This window comes from Schistocerca americana, chromosome 8 (genome assembly GCF_021461395.2).
Source record: "Schistocerca americana isolate TAMUIC-IGC-003095 chromosome 8, iqSchAmer2.1, whole genome shotgun sequence".
Taxonomy (NCBI): Eukaryota; Metazoa; Arthropoda; class Insecta; order Orthoptera; family Acrididae; genus Schistocerca; species Schistocerca americana.
Window position 1 is genome coordinate 171,780,011 of NC_060126.1, and position 17,396 is coordinate 171,797,406.

The window sequence follows — 17,396 nt, forward strand, 5'->3', positions numbered from 1 at the left end:
CCATTTCCACCTGGCGCCTCGGTTGGACCAGCGTTCGTGCTGGACGTGCAGACCGCGTGAGACGACGCTTCATCCAGTCCCAAACATGCTCAATGGGGGACAGATCCGGAGATCTTGCTGGCCAGGGTAGTTGACTTACACCTTCTAGAGCACGTTGGGTGGCACGGGATACATGCGGACGTGCATTGTCCTGTTGGAACAGCAAGTTCCCTTGCCGGTCTAGGAATGGTAGAACGATGGGTTCGATGACGGTTTGGATGTACCGTGCACTATTCAGTGTCCCCTCGACGATCACTAGTGGTGTACGGCCAGTGTAGGAGATTGCTCCCCACACCGTGATGCCGGGTGTTGGCCCTGTGTGCCTCGGTAGTATGCAGTCCTGATTGTGGCGCTAACCTGCACGGCGGCAAACACGCATACGACCATCATTGGCACCAAGGCAGAAGCGACTCTCATCGCTGAAGACGACACGTCTCCATTCGTCCCTCCATTCACGCCTGTCGCGACACCACTGGAGGCGGGCTGCACGACGTTGGGGCGTGAGCGGAAGACGGCCTAACGGTGTGCGGGACCGTAGCCCAGCTTCATGGAGACGGTTGCGAATGGTCCTCACCGATACCCCAGGAGCAACAGTGTCCCTAATTTGCTGGGAAGTGGCGGTGCGGTCCCCTACGGCACTGCGTAGGATCCTACGGTCTTGGCGTGCATCCGTGCGTCGCTGCGGTCCGGTCCCAGGTCGACGGGCACGTGCACCTTCCGCCGACCACTGGCGACAACATCGATGTACTGTGGAGACCTCACGCCCCACGTGTTGAGCAATTCGGCGGTACGTCCACCCGGCCTCCCGCATGCCCACTATACGCCCTCGCTCAAAGTCCGTCAACTGCACATACGGTTCACGTCCACGCTGTCGCGGCATGCTACCAGTGACTGCGATGGAGCTCCGTATGCCACGGCAAACTGGCTGACACTGACGGCGGCGGTGCACAAATGCTGCGCAGCTAGCGCCATTCGACGGCCAACACCGCGGTTCCTGGTGTGTCCGCTGTGCCGTGCGTGTGATCATTGCTTGTACAGTCCTCTCGCAGTGTCCGGAGCAAGTATGGTGCGTCTGACACACCGGTGTCAATGTGTTCTTTTTTCCATTTCCAGGAGTGTATAATCGTAGGCTGTAACACGGTCTTTGAGAGTAACGATGGGACCAGCAGAATACCATGATATATCTGCCCATTCCACCACACTTCCACCTCCATCCTTAACTGTTCGAATCAAGAAAACAGGCTTGTAGACTTATTTTTGCATTCTTCAGACGTAAACATGGCCCGGTGTTGGAAATTATGAAATGTTGACTCACCTGACCATATGACGCGTTTCCAATGATCAGCCGTCCGGGATTTATTCTCCTGACACCATATATTACGCTTCTTTGCGTTGGTTGTCGTCAGTAATGGTCTCGGTATAGCACCTCGTCCATGAGTATTCGCTTTATGGAGCTCTCGGCGGGCAGTGTCGGTAGATATGAGGTCTAGGCGATGGCAAATGAGCTTTGCAATCACTTTAGCCGTCGTAGCTTTGTGTTGTTTTGACACAATTCGTGTTAGCAAACGACGATCTCTGTCATTTAGTTTTGATTTGCGCCCACCATTATGTTTATAAGATGATGTCTTTCCGTGTTTTGTGTTGGCTGTCATGACTGTTGAAACATTCAATAAGCTGGCTGTGTTGGTTACTGATGCTCCAGCTAATCGGCCCCCACAAACTGCCGTCTTTGGAACTCTTAGGTCTTTCATTGCACGTTGACCTCAGCCTCTGAATGCAAATACGAAGTGTGCACTACTCGTAAACAACCTGCACTGATGCCTAGTCCGTACTGAACACGCACAGTTCAGAGCGACACGTGCCTTACCTGCGCTGTTGAGCGCCAAACACAACCATCCCGTTACTTAAACTGTTCGCATTATTTTGCCTATCCACTGTATGTTGTACAAGCCGCTTCACCTCTGGATAGCTATCGTAACCTGCAACGTGTTGTGAAGTTTTGATCTTCCTCAACAATTTTTATTCCCCAGATTTCGCTCCATCTTCAAACTGACGGATATCAGTTCCGAATAGGATGAAAGTAATTTAACATCCATTGAGTAGTGGGCATCTCCACAGTGTTTGATAACTATCGAACTATTTCTTCATACGCAGTCACTTCCATTTCCATCAGAGTATGACGAATATGATGTCTGTAGGAACGAAAATCAGCATTTCTTTCTTTTCCGATTGCAACTGAATTACGAACGCACGCCGGATGATAGCAGTCATACAGAATTAATCCCTGTGAAATCCCACAAGATAACATCACACAAATTAAGCCCATGAAAAGTGAAAGTACGGCCTTTCCTGCTAAACAGTTTCAAATAGTATTATCTTAAGAGCTGCTGAGAATAGGAGCCATATGTTACTGACACTTCCCTTCAGAACTGTTCATAGCATAACCTCTTTATTTATTTATTCGATTATCCCTTTTGGAGGGTACGCAAAGTGACTTTGGTTTTGCTTCTTTGATTTAATTTTCGTTGCTCGTAAGCTTCCTTCATCCTTCTATAGTGTCGTTCCTTTTCATCCCGTGTCCATTTTCTTCCATCTGCGGACTTCTTTCTTTCCTGAAATCTTGCCTTTTGTGTCGTTTCTCTGAAAAGTATTCTATTATCTACCATTCTAACTCCTGTGTTTTTCATATCTTTGTCAATTTCGGCGAAGGTCTGCTTGCTTAATCTGTTAGTGTCCATTCCGTATGTGTGTCCATAAGACTGTAGTCTTCTTTTGTTCATTACATCAGTTATCTTTTCCTCTTTCAAACTGAGCACTCTGTTTGGGCTTAATATGTACAACCTCTTTATGTAGCTACATAACTTTCCTATTGAAACACTACTTATAAATCGAAGTTATTGCTTTATTTATTAAACAATTAATAATTAAAATTAATAATTTAAGTAAAATTAATAATTAATAGTAGCAAAAAGTACTAATGAAATTTTACTATATGGCGTACATGCATATCAGCAACAAAGTACAATTTTTAAGTCCCGTTTTTTCAGATTTGGTGGAACTCCTATTTGAGCTGCATCTTTAACTATTCTGAATCAAAATTACCCGTGAAGAGATAATTGACCACTTTTCGCAATCGGATGTAAAAAGGTATGCTTTTCTCTTGAACTGAATATAGCCAGGGGAGGTATGTATTTTTTTTTGTAACAAAAAATGGAAAATTTGGGTAGAACGCCTCGTCGACGACTATGTCTTTAGAGTTGGATCTTCATCTTTGAGTCACAGTGTGGTGTAGTGAGACACACCTTTGTGTCCGTCTGATCTACACTGCAATACACTCCAACTGCACTAGGCTCTGTATTGTCATCCACGCTTCCAAGAAGATTAGTTATGTATGCTCCTCATCAGATATTGAACTTGATTCCTTTTTTACCCAAAATGTGACCAACTTATCTGAAGCCTGCACCAGAGTACCGTAGGAAGCGAACTTCCAGTCTGACGTTGCCGCCAAAGCTAGGAAAGTCATTGAGCAGTTTACTATTCACATCAAACGTATCCTATCGCACACTATTATTCTCGCATACCGATAACGAGTTATTTGGTTTAGGAGGTTTCCTCGGCGTGGCTTACCCAGTATAATATGTCTGCCGTTGTCCAGACGAGTAGACAATGCCACATTTATGACGATATGACTATAAATGACTGTGAGGTACTTTTGTTGTCACGCAGCTATTTATTCCAGAGTTCATCTCACAGTCCCCGAGAGGAGTTGAGACAACGCTCAAGCCTTCAAGAATCGGTCGAATCCTCTGACGCAGCCGACTATGTCAGTTATTAAAATATTCTGCTCAAAACCTGTTCATCAAATAGGCTGGACGCCGGAAAGACTACTGTGTACTTTGTTTTATGTTCCGCTGTATTGTACCTTTTCCAGAGGTGGTGTGTTTAATATGGTCTTTTAATCAGTGTATTTCACTTTTGTAAATCCTCATGTGTGCAAACACTCGGCTGCACCAAGCAGTAACTGTCAAAGATCTCAGTCGTGAACAGAAAGGCTCCAACCCATTTTTCCACCGCGCTATACCTAATGTAACAATAGATGCTATCAGAACTCTACTTATGTTAAGTCCCATAGTGCTCAGAGCCATTTGAACCAAGAACTCTACTTGACATCTGATCTGTATACAAGTCCCTTTCATGTCGTACCTATTGCAAATCTGAGACGTATCCGCCGCGCTGTACCTAATGTAACAATAGATGCTATCAGAACTCTACTTGACATCTGATCTGTATAAAAGTCCCTTTCCTGTTATACCTACTCGCAAATCTGACACGTCTCTCTGACTAATAAGATTACAGGCTTGGGCAACTAAGCTCGCATCCGCTCTAAATCTTAATGTTTACATATCGTTATTTCTGTTAGACAACCGAGGAACTGAATTACAAGATCAGACGCATCTGCCCTCTCAAAGCAGCGTGTCTCTATTTAGAGAAAGCTCACATTTCCTTAGCGAGTGTTAAATGTTTTCTCACATTCCTTCGTCCTAAGAACAACTATTCCATGACTATCTGTCTCCCACAATAAGAGTTCTCAGTTTTTTCTGATTCCAGTGTGTTTGCTTGCAGTGGACCATTGTCTGTTCGGTTCCTTGTTTGTCGGAGGCAGTACCTACTCAAAGGCTATCTCTACTGCTTCTCGTGCATTCTCTCTTCCCAGCTCGTCGTAATCACAATACCTTGTGCGCATCTTTACAGAAACAGATAACCATAGTAACTTGATATTTACTCCTAATTTTGAGACACGTTTTACGCTTTTGAGAGATGTAACCAGCTGAGATGTTACGGAAGAATGCTGATGATTAGGCCAGTAAATAGGATTACCGATGAGGAGCTACTGAAATGTGTCGGGAAGAACAGTTCTTTGTGGCACAACTTGAGTAGAAGGAGAACTCGGTTGATAGCACACATTTAGAGACGTTGAAGAATGCCCAGTGTGGTACTGGAGCGTACTTCTTCAATTATTTGCTGGTTGTATCCCAGTCTCTGTCTTCCTCTACAATTTTACCCCCTACTGCTTCCTGTAGCATCATGATATCTTAACAGATGCCGTGTCATCTGTCCCTTCTTCTTTTCAGTGTTTTCCATATATTCCTTTCCTCGACGATTCTGCATAGATCCTCCTCTTTCCTTACTTTATCAGTCCACCTAATTTTCACTATTCGTCTCTAGCACCAACTCTCAAACGTTTCGATTCTCTTCTACTCCGATTTACTCACAAAAAAATTATTCAATTGGCTCTAAGCACTATGGGGGTTAACTTCTGAGGTCATCAGTCCCCTAGAACTTAGAAGTACTTAAACCTAACTAACCTAAGGACATCACACACATCCATGCCCGAGGCAGGATTCGAACCTGCGACCGTAGCAGCGCGGTTCCGGACTGAAGCGCCTAGAACAGCTCGGCCACTGCAGCCGGCGATTTAGTCACAATCCATGCCTCACTACAATACTGTGCTTCAAACGTACACTCTCAGGAATTTCTTTCTCAAATGATGGCCTATGTCTGATACAAGTAGACTTCTGTTCACCATTAATGTCCTTTATACCAGTGCTAGTCCGATTTTTATGTCCTCCTTGGTCCGTCCATCATGGGTTATTTTGCTGCCTAGGTAGCAGAATTCCTTAAATTGATATCCTTCTTGAGCACCAATTCTGATATTAAGCTCCTCGGAATTCTCATTACTGCTACTTCTCATTACTTTCTTCTATTTACTTTCAGTTCATATTCTATACTCAGTAGACTGTTCATTCCATTAAACAGATCCTGTAATTCTTCCTCGGTTTCACTGAGGATAGCAATGTCATCAGCGAAACATTAATTTCCTTTCATCTTCAATTTTAATTTCACTCTTGAACCTTCTTTTACTTCTTTAATTGCTTCTTCTATATAAAGAATGAACAGTGTAAACGAGAGACTACATACTTGTATTACAACCTTTGTAATCAGACGTCTTCGTTCATAGTCTTCCACTCTCATTGTTCCCCCTTGGTTCTTGTACGTACGAGTATTGTATATTACCCGCCTTTACCTATAGCTGACCCAATTTTTCTCAGAATTTCTAACATCTTTCACCATTTAATAGAGGGTTATTCTATATGATGGACCCATTTTCAAAACTTCGTATTTTTTCAAATCCAAATCCAAAATTAACAAGCTTTATACTAATGAGAAGTGGAAGTCTCAAAGTTTTTTCATAATGTTTTATATGAATTTAGTAATTTGTAATGATTTGTAATTTGTTAGTTTTTAATAATTATTTAATAATTAGAAATGTGATAAATGTTCAATGTGGCCACCGTTGGCTGCACGGCAAACATCGACGCAGTAGCCAAACTCGTCCCACGAAGCCTATCCGCTGTTACTGAATGCACGGCACGATGACCCGTTTCCGCAGATCTTTCAGACTGGTTGGGAGGGGCGGGACGTAAAGAGCTTCCTTAAAACATTATAAAGAAGGTTTGAAACATCCTCTTTTCATTGGTATAAAGCTTTTTCATTTTCGATTTGTACTTGAATTCATACGAATTTTTGAAAATGGGTCCATCATTTAGAATAACCCTGTATTGTCGAAAACTTTTTCCAGGTCAACACACCCTGTAAACGTGCCTCGATATTTCTTCAGTCTTACTTCTATTCTCAACTGCCTCTCTGGTGCCTCTACTTTTCCTACAGACAGACTGATCGTCGTCTAACAGAACCTCAATTATTTTTTCCTTCTTCTGTATATTATTCTTACCAGCACTTTGATGCCTTACCTGTTAAGCTAATGGTGCAATAATTCTCACACTGGTCGACTCTTGCTATCTTCGGAATTTTGTTGATGAAGTTTTTCCGAAAGTCAGATGGTATATCGCCAGTCTCATAAAATCCAACACACCAACGTGAATAATCGTTTTGTTGCCATTTCCTCCAATGATTTTAGAAATTCTGATGGAATATTATCTGCCGCTTCTCCGTTATTTGATCTTTTTTTTCTAACTCTAATTCTGGATTTCTAGTTCTTCCCTGTAGACCGCTGCTTCTTCTATCACGTCATTATACAAGGCCTTCCCCTGACACTGGTCGTTTACTCTTACCACCTATCCGCTCTCTGCTCCACATTTACCAATGGCATTTCCATCGCAATGTTAATGCTTTTAACTTCACCCTAAACTGTTTTGACTTTTCTGTATGCTGAATCAGTCCTTCCGACAATTATTTCTTTTTCGATTATTTCATATTTCTCATGCATCCCTTTCGACTTAGCGTCCCTGCACATCCTATTTATTCAATTCCAAAATGGAATATTTCTGTATTCTTGAATTTCCCTGAATATTTTTACACTTCCGTCTTCCGTCGATCAGCTGAAGTGTTTCTTCTGTTACCCATGGTTTCTTCGCTGTTACGTTCCTTGTACCTATGTTTTTCTTTCCAACTACTGCCATTGCCCATTTTAAAGATTTCCATTCCTCTTCAACTGAACTGCTTACTGAATTATTTACTGTCGGAATATCCGTAGCTTCAGATAACTTCAAGTGTATCTCTTCAGTCTTGGTACTTCCGCAGCCCACTTCTTTGCTCACCGATTCTTCCTGATTACTCTCTGACACTTCAGACAGCTTTCGTCATTACTAAATTATGATCTGAGTCTCTATCTCCTGCTGAGTACGCCTTACAATCCAATATCTGATTTCGTAATCTCTGCCTGACCATGATGTAATCTGACTGAAATCGGAGTTCGGGGAATATGTGTGCATCCGCACAGAAGAAGAACTCTTACGGGACTTGGTAAGAACGTCTTCCACAAGTAATGAGTATGTTGGATTGGGACGCTACGAATGTAGTGTGTTGACATATAAGGTGAGAATGTGAGTCTCGCGGGAGGCGTGCGCGAGATAGTCCATGCAGTGTCACCGTCCTTTGTGCCCTCGGTGGATCAGATGGCTAGAGCGTCTCCCATTTAAGCAGCAGATCCCGGGTTCGAGTCCCAGTCGGTGCACACATTTTCACCTGTCCCCGTTGATATATATCAGCGCCCGTCAGCAGCTGAAGGTATTAATATAATTCTAATCTCGCTCTAGACGGCTGCAGGTTATCAGTGGTGTCTGTTCTTTAGGACATCCATATAAGTATACAAGGAATAGATGTTGACATAATATTAGCGAGAATATATCGCTTTATCTATCTTCATTTTTCTATTGTTGCAGGGTCCGTACACAGGTGCCAGTATGAACCCAGCTAGAACACTGGGACCAGCCGTATGGAGAGGGGAATGGACGCAACATTGGGTAAGTCATCATTCTTCTATGACATCATTCTTGAACCTATAGATGAGTATTTTGTGTGAGTGAATTTTTAAAGATGAATATTTTCTTAGTCTTACATTTTGCACGTGACTGTAACCTTTTCAAGTAAGAGTTTACCGTTTCCCAAATCTTGGCGGGACTGATTTCTGTTGTTTTCGTAGTTGTGAAACATGTCCGACAGAACAGACATCACACATATAATAATATACAGGCTGTCTATTTCAACTTAAGACGACTAAATGTCTCGAAGATGACCCATCGTGCCGAAAAAAAATGGTTTGGGTGAAAAGCTATTATAGTTAAGGGAACATATGACTGCTACAACTGGCCACCTCCTAACCATCCCTCCTGCGCGGGAGGGGTCAACTTTGTATTTTCAAATGGGAACGCCCAATTTTTATTTCATATTTGGATTACATCGTTGGCCGCCCTCGATCCCCCCCACCAGGATCACTGATTTTGCTGTATGAATTCACTGTCACTCTTACGCTGGTCGCTGCGCGACTACGGTTTAATTAAACCCTTGTTTTCCATTCCTGGTAAATGGCGCTGTAATCGACAAATATCAAATGTGCCTGTTTTTGTAACAAAGAACCGACGCATTTGATTCAACATTTCCTTTACATTGTAAATGTAAGCGTTTGTGTTATATTCGACATTTACTTTAGCGTTACAAATTTGAGTGTACAGTACGAATAATATGGCAAGACACTGACGTTTCTGACAAATAAACTCTTATATGGTAACGTAGTTTTCCGTTCTCTACGGGATTCAGTGTGGTGAATCTCCAAACCATTGCTATGGTTGACATCGTTGGCCGCCCTCGATCCCCCCCACCAGGGTCACTGATTTTGCTGTATGAATTCACTGTCACTCTTACGCTGGTCGCTGCGCGACTACCGGCGGAATACAAACCACAACCATTATAGTAAGGTAAAATGTCTATGAAGAGATAGCGACAGGGGCACCTGCCATGAATACTCACCAAAATCAAGCACCCCAGTGGTATGAGGCAAGGGGGCTCTCCGATATCAAGCATCCCAATGGGAACAGAAAACTGCTACATTCACGTCGTTGTTCCCGGAGCACACTGAGCGTAGTTTCTAACCAGACATAGAAATGGGTGACCGTGTCGTACTGTGCAATCAAATTTCCTAAACTCAAGTAAAGTTTGAACATAAACGTCGGCCGGGGTGGCCGAGCGGTTCTAGGCGCTGCAGTCTGGAACCGAGCGACCGCTACGGTCGCAGGTTCGAATCCTGCCTCGGGCATGGATGTGTGTGATGTCCTTAGGTTAGTTAGGTTTAAGTAATTCTAAGTTCTAGGGGACTGATGACTTTAGAAGTTAAGTCCCATAGCGCTCAGAGCCATTTGAACAATTTTTTTAACCATAAACACCAACCGTTAGAAAACAGTGATTTACATTTACATCGTAAATGAAATGTAGAATCAAATGAATGATTCGTTAACTACGAAAGCAGGCACACTTCATATTTGTTGGTTACTGCGTCGCCTACCACGAATGGCAAAATAGGCTTTGAGTAACCGTACGAGGAGGAGTGGTAAGGAGTTGGCCACTTGTAGCACAGACAGATGTCCCCTTTACTAATAATAACTTTTCACCTAGAATATTTTTTTCTTACAATGCGTCGTTGTCTCAGTAGAAACGAACACCCTGTATATGCGCCTTGACGATAGTGATAACTCAAGTGCTGATGCACAGTATGTCCAAACTCTTGTAGGTATCTAGTAAAACTGCAAACAATGGGGTTAGTGGACGGTGGATACTACATGTGTAGTATGCAACAAGTTAAGAAGTTGGGCTGCAAGAGAAGTGTATCAGGATACCTAACGTGGTTAACGCGACAGCTCGCATGAAGCGAGAAATCTGGGTTCTATTTTCAGTCTGGCACAAATTTCCTCTTGTCACCACCGAATTTAATTAAACGTCCAGTTGTGGCTGAGATCTGTAAGTCTCTAAAATAATGTATCCATACTCTTCTCCACAGGCAAGTTTCGGCGGAGTTATGGCATGCTGTTCTTTTCAGCCAATATCCCAGTAGGCGGGGAGAGAAGCGGAGAGGAGGCCAAATCAAATGGGGAATAGTCGAGATGAGATTTGCAGAACCTGATTTTGCCCTACAACCAAGGGAAACTTCCCAAAACCCTAGATTGGAACAGAGAAAAAGGACATCCTCAGTCATAGATCATCTTTAATCTAGCCAATCTTGGCTGCCTTCTTACACTGTGTCATTTTAAAACCTTCCTACTTCTGAAGATACGCTACCAGTATATAGTACGAAAGCTACCAATCTACACACTAAGATAAAAAAAAAATAACCGCACCACAAAAGAATTATCCGAATAAGACGGAGACAGGAAAATATGATGTACGTAGACAGACAAACAAATGATTGCAAATTCAGAAAAATTGCTTGATTTATTCTAGAGAAAGGGCTTCACAAATTGAGCATGTCAGCAACGCGTTGGAATACAAAACACAACCATTATAGTGAGGTATACAGGCAGTTATTCGGTTTGGCATTGATGATGGAGTTGTTAGATGTACTCCAGAGGGGTTGAAAGGTCTTGCACATAATGTTCCAAATGTTCTCAATTGAGGAAACATCTGATGACCGGTAGAGAGTTGTGATATAGGGAGCCAGGAATGTAATTTTAAATTTTTATACTATTTTTTGTTCAATCTTGAGACACATCCACACCTCCATACCTCGAACGGTGAGATGACGGACGTTACTTCTCTTAAAGATCTTACCATAACCGGGGGAAGACAGTCGTCATGTACGAGAGAAAGTCATGCTCTCTGACGATGAATTCGTAACCAGCTTTTCAGAATGATTGCAGTGAGGATGTCTTCAGACTTTTGCGCAGTCAACAGGCGCTGACTCAGAGTTCGGGTCTTGGGAGATCATATTTTGCTGCTGTCTCCTCCCCTTCCACAAATGTCACTTCTGGTCATAAGCAATTTCAACGTGCCACTTATGTCTACGATTTTAGTTATAATAACAAAATATTTTTAAACTATTTTAATATAACAACGACAATTTAAGACTAATAGCAAGTAACTACAAATAAAAATTTAATAGGGAAATTTCAGAGCGCGTTCAGATTAAAACTGGAGACAGGCAGAGACAAGGACTGTCACCCATTTTCTTTAACATCGTCATGGAAAAAATAACGAAAACATGGACAGAAACCTTGACAGAAAAAATCATAGAAAGAATCGTCTTAGATCAGGGTTGCAAGGTGGAGTGCCTAGCGTATGCTGATGATCTGGGATTGTTATCCAACGACAGAGATGAAGCTCTAATGATGTTCGAAAAACTATATGAGACGACAAAAAAAATGGTATACATGTACGATGCATGATGAAGAGGTTTGCAGAAATCAATAGAACAGATAAAAATCAAGTGTCTTGGTTAATGGATCCAACCGAATGGGCTCGTTAAAGAAGGAAACAAAGAACAGCCAGGAGGATGGGTTAGCAAAGAATAGATATAAAAAAAGAACGATCTCTTACAAGGCAAATATTAGTCGCTACAACGAAGTGTTAAGCTAAAAGCACTTCAATGTTCAGACTGTGTGATAAAGAACCAGAAGTGAGAGAAGAAAAAATTTATGAAAGATCCTCGGATTGAAAGAAAAGATGTATATGGAAAAAAGGAGGAATGAAGACATGCATAAACAGCTAGGGAGCATCCCAGACACTACACGCAAGGGAAGGCTGAAGTTTTATAGGCACCTCTTCTGAACGAGCGAATAACGATTCGTTACGCCGCCAAACTAACGGCGACCACAAAATGGGTTGAAAAAATAAGAAAGGACATGGGGGAAGTTGGGATCAATCAGAAACAGACAAAGAGATTTGACATGTAGAGGTATCTAGAATTAAGGGACTTCCAGGAGAAGCAAAGTACAAGGACCACGACCACCTGGACAGAGAAAACGAACAATCTTGGTGAAAGCTTGAAAATATTCTGGGAGGAGAAGAAAAGACTAATCAGTGAACCAGTTGTTTCGTGTGCTACACAGTAGGTCGAAGTCAAAAACTAAGCATTTGCAGTTCAGAGAAATGTAGCATTTGAAATGCATTCTCCCGAAAATTTGACAGGAACATGTCACGCAGTTAACTTAAGAATCATAACAGTATCAAACGCTTACTTTGATATCGACATAAATTACATGATATAAAATCGAAGTTTCTAGTGCACAAAATGGCCGCGTGCGTGAACTTCGACCTTGAGGCGAAACGAAGTATTGTATATTTAAATTTGATCGCCAGGAATCAAACATCCTATCCAAACTAAATAAAGAATGTTTGCTGTAGTATCTCCCGTGCGCGAGTAATGAGTTAATGGGCAAATGTCTATAATGACAGTTGAGAATGTGAGTCTCACGGGAAGGGTGCAAGGGATAAGTACCTGCAGTCGCGCTATTCATCTGTGTCCTCGGTGGCTCAGATGGATAGAGCGTCTGCCATGTAAGCAGGAGATCCCGGGTTCGAGTCCCGGTCGGGGCACACATTTTCAGCTGTCCACATCGAGGTATATCAACAACACCTGTCGGCAGCTGAGGGTTTCAGTTAGTCATCATTTATTCCAGGGAAAAGCTGCACAGTCAACAACAGTAATCTGTTCTTTCGTGAACAGTTATTGTCTTCATATATGTATCAGGTATGTTGTTGATAGCAGGAATGATCAGTCTGGGAATGTGCTCTTTTAGTTGATGACCCCTCGTAATGCCTTCCCAACCTCCTTTTCACCCCCTTTGGATTCGTGGCTGGTAGGAAATGGCTTACGTATACTGCTTGTGTCGTCTCGCATGTGCTGACAGTGTGGCTCCGGACTTTTTTTTACAGCCACGGCGCTACCCTTGCTACTAGATACTGATTGTGCTGTGCTTGCAGGTGTACTGGGTGGGTCCGCTGCTCGGATCCGCAGTCGCCTCGCTGCTCTATCTGACGCTCTTTGACGCGAAGCCCGCGCCGCCCACAGCTTCCCGCAACCGCCGCGGCGTCGAGGATGGCGCTGCAGGCGGTGCAGGCACCGAGAAGGCCGAGTCCATCCCACTCAACTAGAACAGCCGCCGAGTAGAGGCTGCCACACTGCAGAGTCCATGACAGGGGAGCCCGTCTGCTCCAGACGCCAGCGTGCCCTCGCCTCCTGCTCTTCCATGCCACAGCTTCATCATTATCCTCCGCTGCTCCATTTGGTGAAAGAAAAGCGTTCTGTCGGCATATCTTTGCTACTGTTGATCGGTTAGTCACTTACAGGCGATGAAGGTAGTTTACAACGTCATCACTTCGACTGATCCCTTGAAGATACTGATTTTCCTTTCGGACAGGTTTTGTTCTCACGCCCAGTCTCTGCGCTTAACGCATGGTAGAGTCATTTCTGTTGAAACATTCCAGTTAGATGAGGAATTTTAGCCACGCATTCATCACCTGAAAATATTCGTTTGCCAGATCACAAGAAAGTAGCATTCTATATCGACAAATTTTTATCAAGAGCACTACTTTGTTCGCAATTGTTGACTTGCCATTTTTAGATTGGGAATGTAACTTCAAGTTCAGTCAACAAATGTGGCCACTCCAAAAAAGTTGCAGGGACCAGTATCGAACCCAAAACGCCTTGCTTAAAGTTACGGCCCGAAGAGAGCACTCGTAAGTCTAATAATGGTGATTCTCTTCTGAAACCCATTGTTCCGGAAACCCTTTTTCTATAAACCGTAAAACTTCCAACATAAAACTCTCGATAAAACTAGAAAACATAGCTATTTGGAATCGCTAAACTTTCTAACATCAAGTAGTAACTGTTCGGAATAGCAGACGATAATAATTATGCAGAAGGCAAAAAGTGTGGTGCTTCTGCAGATCGTTACCAACTCTAACTGAATATTGTTCGATTGCATGAGACACTGGCTGTACGAAACATGGTTCTCTTCTTGGGAAATGTGCAAAGGTGAAATACATCACATGTGATTATCTCCTTTAACTCATTCAGGGGTAGTGTTATTCTGGAATCAATAGAAAGAGTCATGTCTTCATATGTAATTAGTGTTCACTTTTCCTTTCACACAGGAGTCGTCCGCTATATTGCCTTATAAAAGATATATTGGTTAATTTTATTTCACTCTGCTGTGACCAAGCAATCAATAGCACAGATACATTCTCCAGCTCTGGAGCTTCGGAGCTAATCCTCTTGTGGATAATCGAACTTTTAATGCTTGCTTGAGCGTCGGATAGGAACATGTCTGGTCTAAAACTGTAACTTCATAAACTTTGTGATCTTCCCCACTGTAGACACAGTCTATTGATTGGGTCATGATGATTTTCCAAGAAGGCAACTTGTACATTACTAGTAATCACAAACGGCCTCATTTATACTGCAGCTATTACATAACTGAAGCACATTGCTCTTTCTCAGGACAGCAAGTCATCTGTTACATTACTGTAAAATAAGTTTTTTATTAACAGTTCACACCATTAACAAGGGCCATCAGAAGTTGGTATCTTATTGTAACAGAGTACAAGATGTATTTTTTGTGTCGATTTCAGTTTTTCTGAACATTTGTCTTCAACACGAGTGGTGAAGGGCAGATGACTTCTTCCACAGTTCTATATATCTCGTTAGTATCGTCTTTGTGAATGAAGTTACAGTGTATGTAAAAATATACAACGAATAACCCTCAAAATAGATAGACATATACGGCCAGCTAATACATCATGCAATGTTACGGACTGACCTAATGCAAGTAATGTGAAGTCAAATCGCCTGATCATCCTACATATGACGGGCATGTACTGGATACAAAAGACTAATGAAGGATAAAGTCAAAATATTTCCAAAAAAAAGTCTTAGATAATATCACATTTGGTATTGAATTCCCACGTATTTAACCGAGTGGCACACACAAAAAAGAGTTCAAAATCATCGTATTCCAGGATAATCTAAAGGCAAGCATTAATAATCGTAGTTCTTCAGACGACCGTATCATTCAATAAGAAGACTGATTGCTGCCATGTTTTTTTTTTTTTAATTTGCACAAATAAAACACTATTTACAGCCATTTTCATGAAGTATGATAATTTTTTTTTATGTACTGAAGAAAGAGGTTGTTAAGACGGATACAAACTAAATTCTTGGTGATGAATGTGTGAGTACTAATTTTTAAGCAAACATTATATCGTTATATAGTTTTTCATATTCATCTTCTGTGCCAATTGTTATGTGCTAAAAATTAGCGTCTATGTGTCAATATTTGTAGTGACATTAAATCTGCCATGTAATCATTGTTATCTGTGTTAAAGCTCATGAATAGCTCTAAAATCAATTTTATATGTGTCTTTTGAAGTATAAGGATTAAATATGTTGTTTGTTATCAAATTATGTTGTCTCGTAGTTCTTACTGTAATCCTTCTGTTAGCAACCATCGAATTCTCGTCGCCCTCCACTTTTACAGGAAGAACTTTCTTCTGTTTCTACACTGTACACTGATAACAATGGTCAAAAAACTGGAACTTTTCCCGTCATCTGGTTTCTAAGTGGGTGGACTGTACTAATTCTGGGCTGCTTGATTCAGAGGTGCAACAAGATTTTCTCTGTTACACCACTTTTTTGGAGTATTAAATAACAGTGAATTCGTATCGATTTTGTTTTCATTATGTGTTGAATTTAATAGAACCGAAGTATGATATACATATTTTCTTACACTTACCTAATGCATTATCATATTCTACAGTACGTCATATAAACTAACGAAACATTAATGACAGTTAGAAATTTTAATGTACTGCAAAGTTAATGTCAGTTTAGTTGGAAAAGCAGAGTAAGCGTATGAAATGTCATATCGGCCTCTATAAACAAATTCCGCTCATCATTGAAGATTTCCAGCGGCCTTGATGGTGACGCTCCATGGTAAAAATGTCTTGGCGCGAACTGTTCACCGCTACCATCACAATGTTTTGCGAGAATAAACATCAGGTCCGCAGCTCGTGGTCCCACGGTCGCATTCTCGCTTTCGAGCACGGGGTCCTGGGTTCGGTTCCCCGCGGGGCCAGGGATTTTCACCTACCTCGAGATGAGTGGGTGTTTGTGCTGCTCTCATTATTTCATCATTATTCCTAAAAGTGGCGAGATTGGGCTGAGCAAATGTTGGGAATTTGTACGGACTCTGATAACCACACAGTTGAGCGCCCCACAAACCAAACATCATAATCATCATCAATAAACATCAGGGTACGATACAGAAATCGTAGTTTTAATGACGCTTTAGACTCCATTATTTTGTTGTCATGCATCAGTCGACATTTTATTGGATTCTGAAGCCTGCACTGTCCCACAGACACAAAACCGACAGTATTTTGTACATGAATCAGAATGTTAATCTTGAAGTAGTGCATGAACTCTTTACTCACAGATGAGTACCAAATCACGATCTTTATACCTCATGGTCTCCAGGACCACAGCTATGCTTTTATGTGATCCCTTCCTTTGAGACATGAGTACTGGTGGAAATTTATTACTATTAAACATCTGCAATACAAGCTGATATCATTATCTCAAAACGTCCTAGAAAATGAAGCTTATCTCCCATCTAACGACAGTTTTATGACTGTCACTATATAACGCAAAATATAAGATAGTCAGCTTCATAACGAGAATTTCTTTTTATTTTGAATACATAAAGAAGTAAAATAACAAAATCGACAGTGAATGTAAGAAGAAATACTAATTTTACATTTATAAGCGTACATTTTGTTTCTACGACAGAAAATGTATAGGATTAGATACCACTCACAAGATTGAAAATTATTCATCACAAGTATAATACAATAAAATAATGAAGTTATAACTAGAATACATTATACAACAGCGCAATGATGTGCATTTAAAGCAACACTGAATACCAAAACATAAACAGAAAAAACAGTGACTCAACCTGCCAGCACATAATGTGGAAAAACATCTCCTAATTGTTGAGCGCAGCCGCTTG

The 17,396-nt window shown here is 41.7% G+C and overlaps 1 protein-coding gene and 1 non-coding gene across 3 annotated transcripts in view; both read left to right on the forward strand.

The window, feature by feature from the left end:
- LOC124544669 (aquaporin AQPAn.G-like) overlaps positions 1–16,047 on the forward strand; it is a 197,466-nt gene extending 181,419 nt beyond the window's left edge. For both annotated transcript variants that reach the window (XM_047123288.1, XM_047123289.1), the window contains exons 6-7: positions 8,283–8,363; positions 13,309–16,047. In XM_047123288.1, the coding sequence (XP_046979244.1) occupies positions 8,283–8,363; positions 13,309–13,479 (252 nt within the window). In that variant the 3' untranslated portion in view covers positions 13,480–16,047. The remainder of the gene's footprint in view (positions 1–8,282; positions 8,364–13,308) is intronic.
- Trnat-ugu lies at positions 12,848–12,921 on the forward strand. The gene has a single exon. It is a non-coding gene; the product is annotated as a tRNA-Thr (tRNA).
- Positions 16,048–17,396: the final 1,349 nt, after the last annotated feature.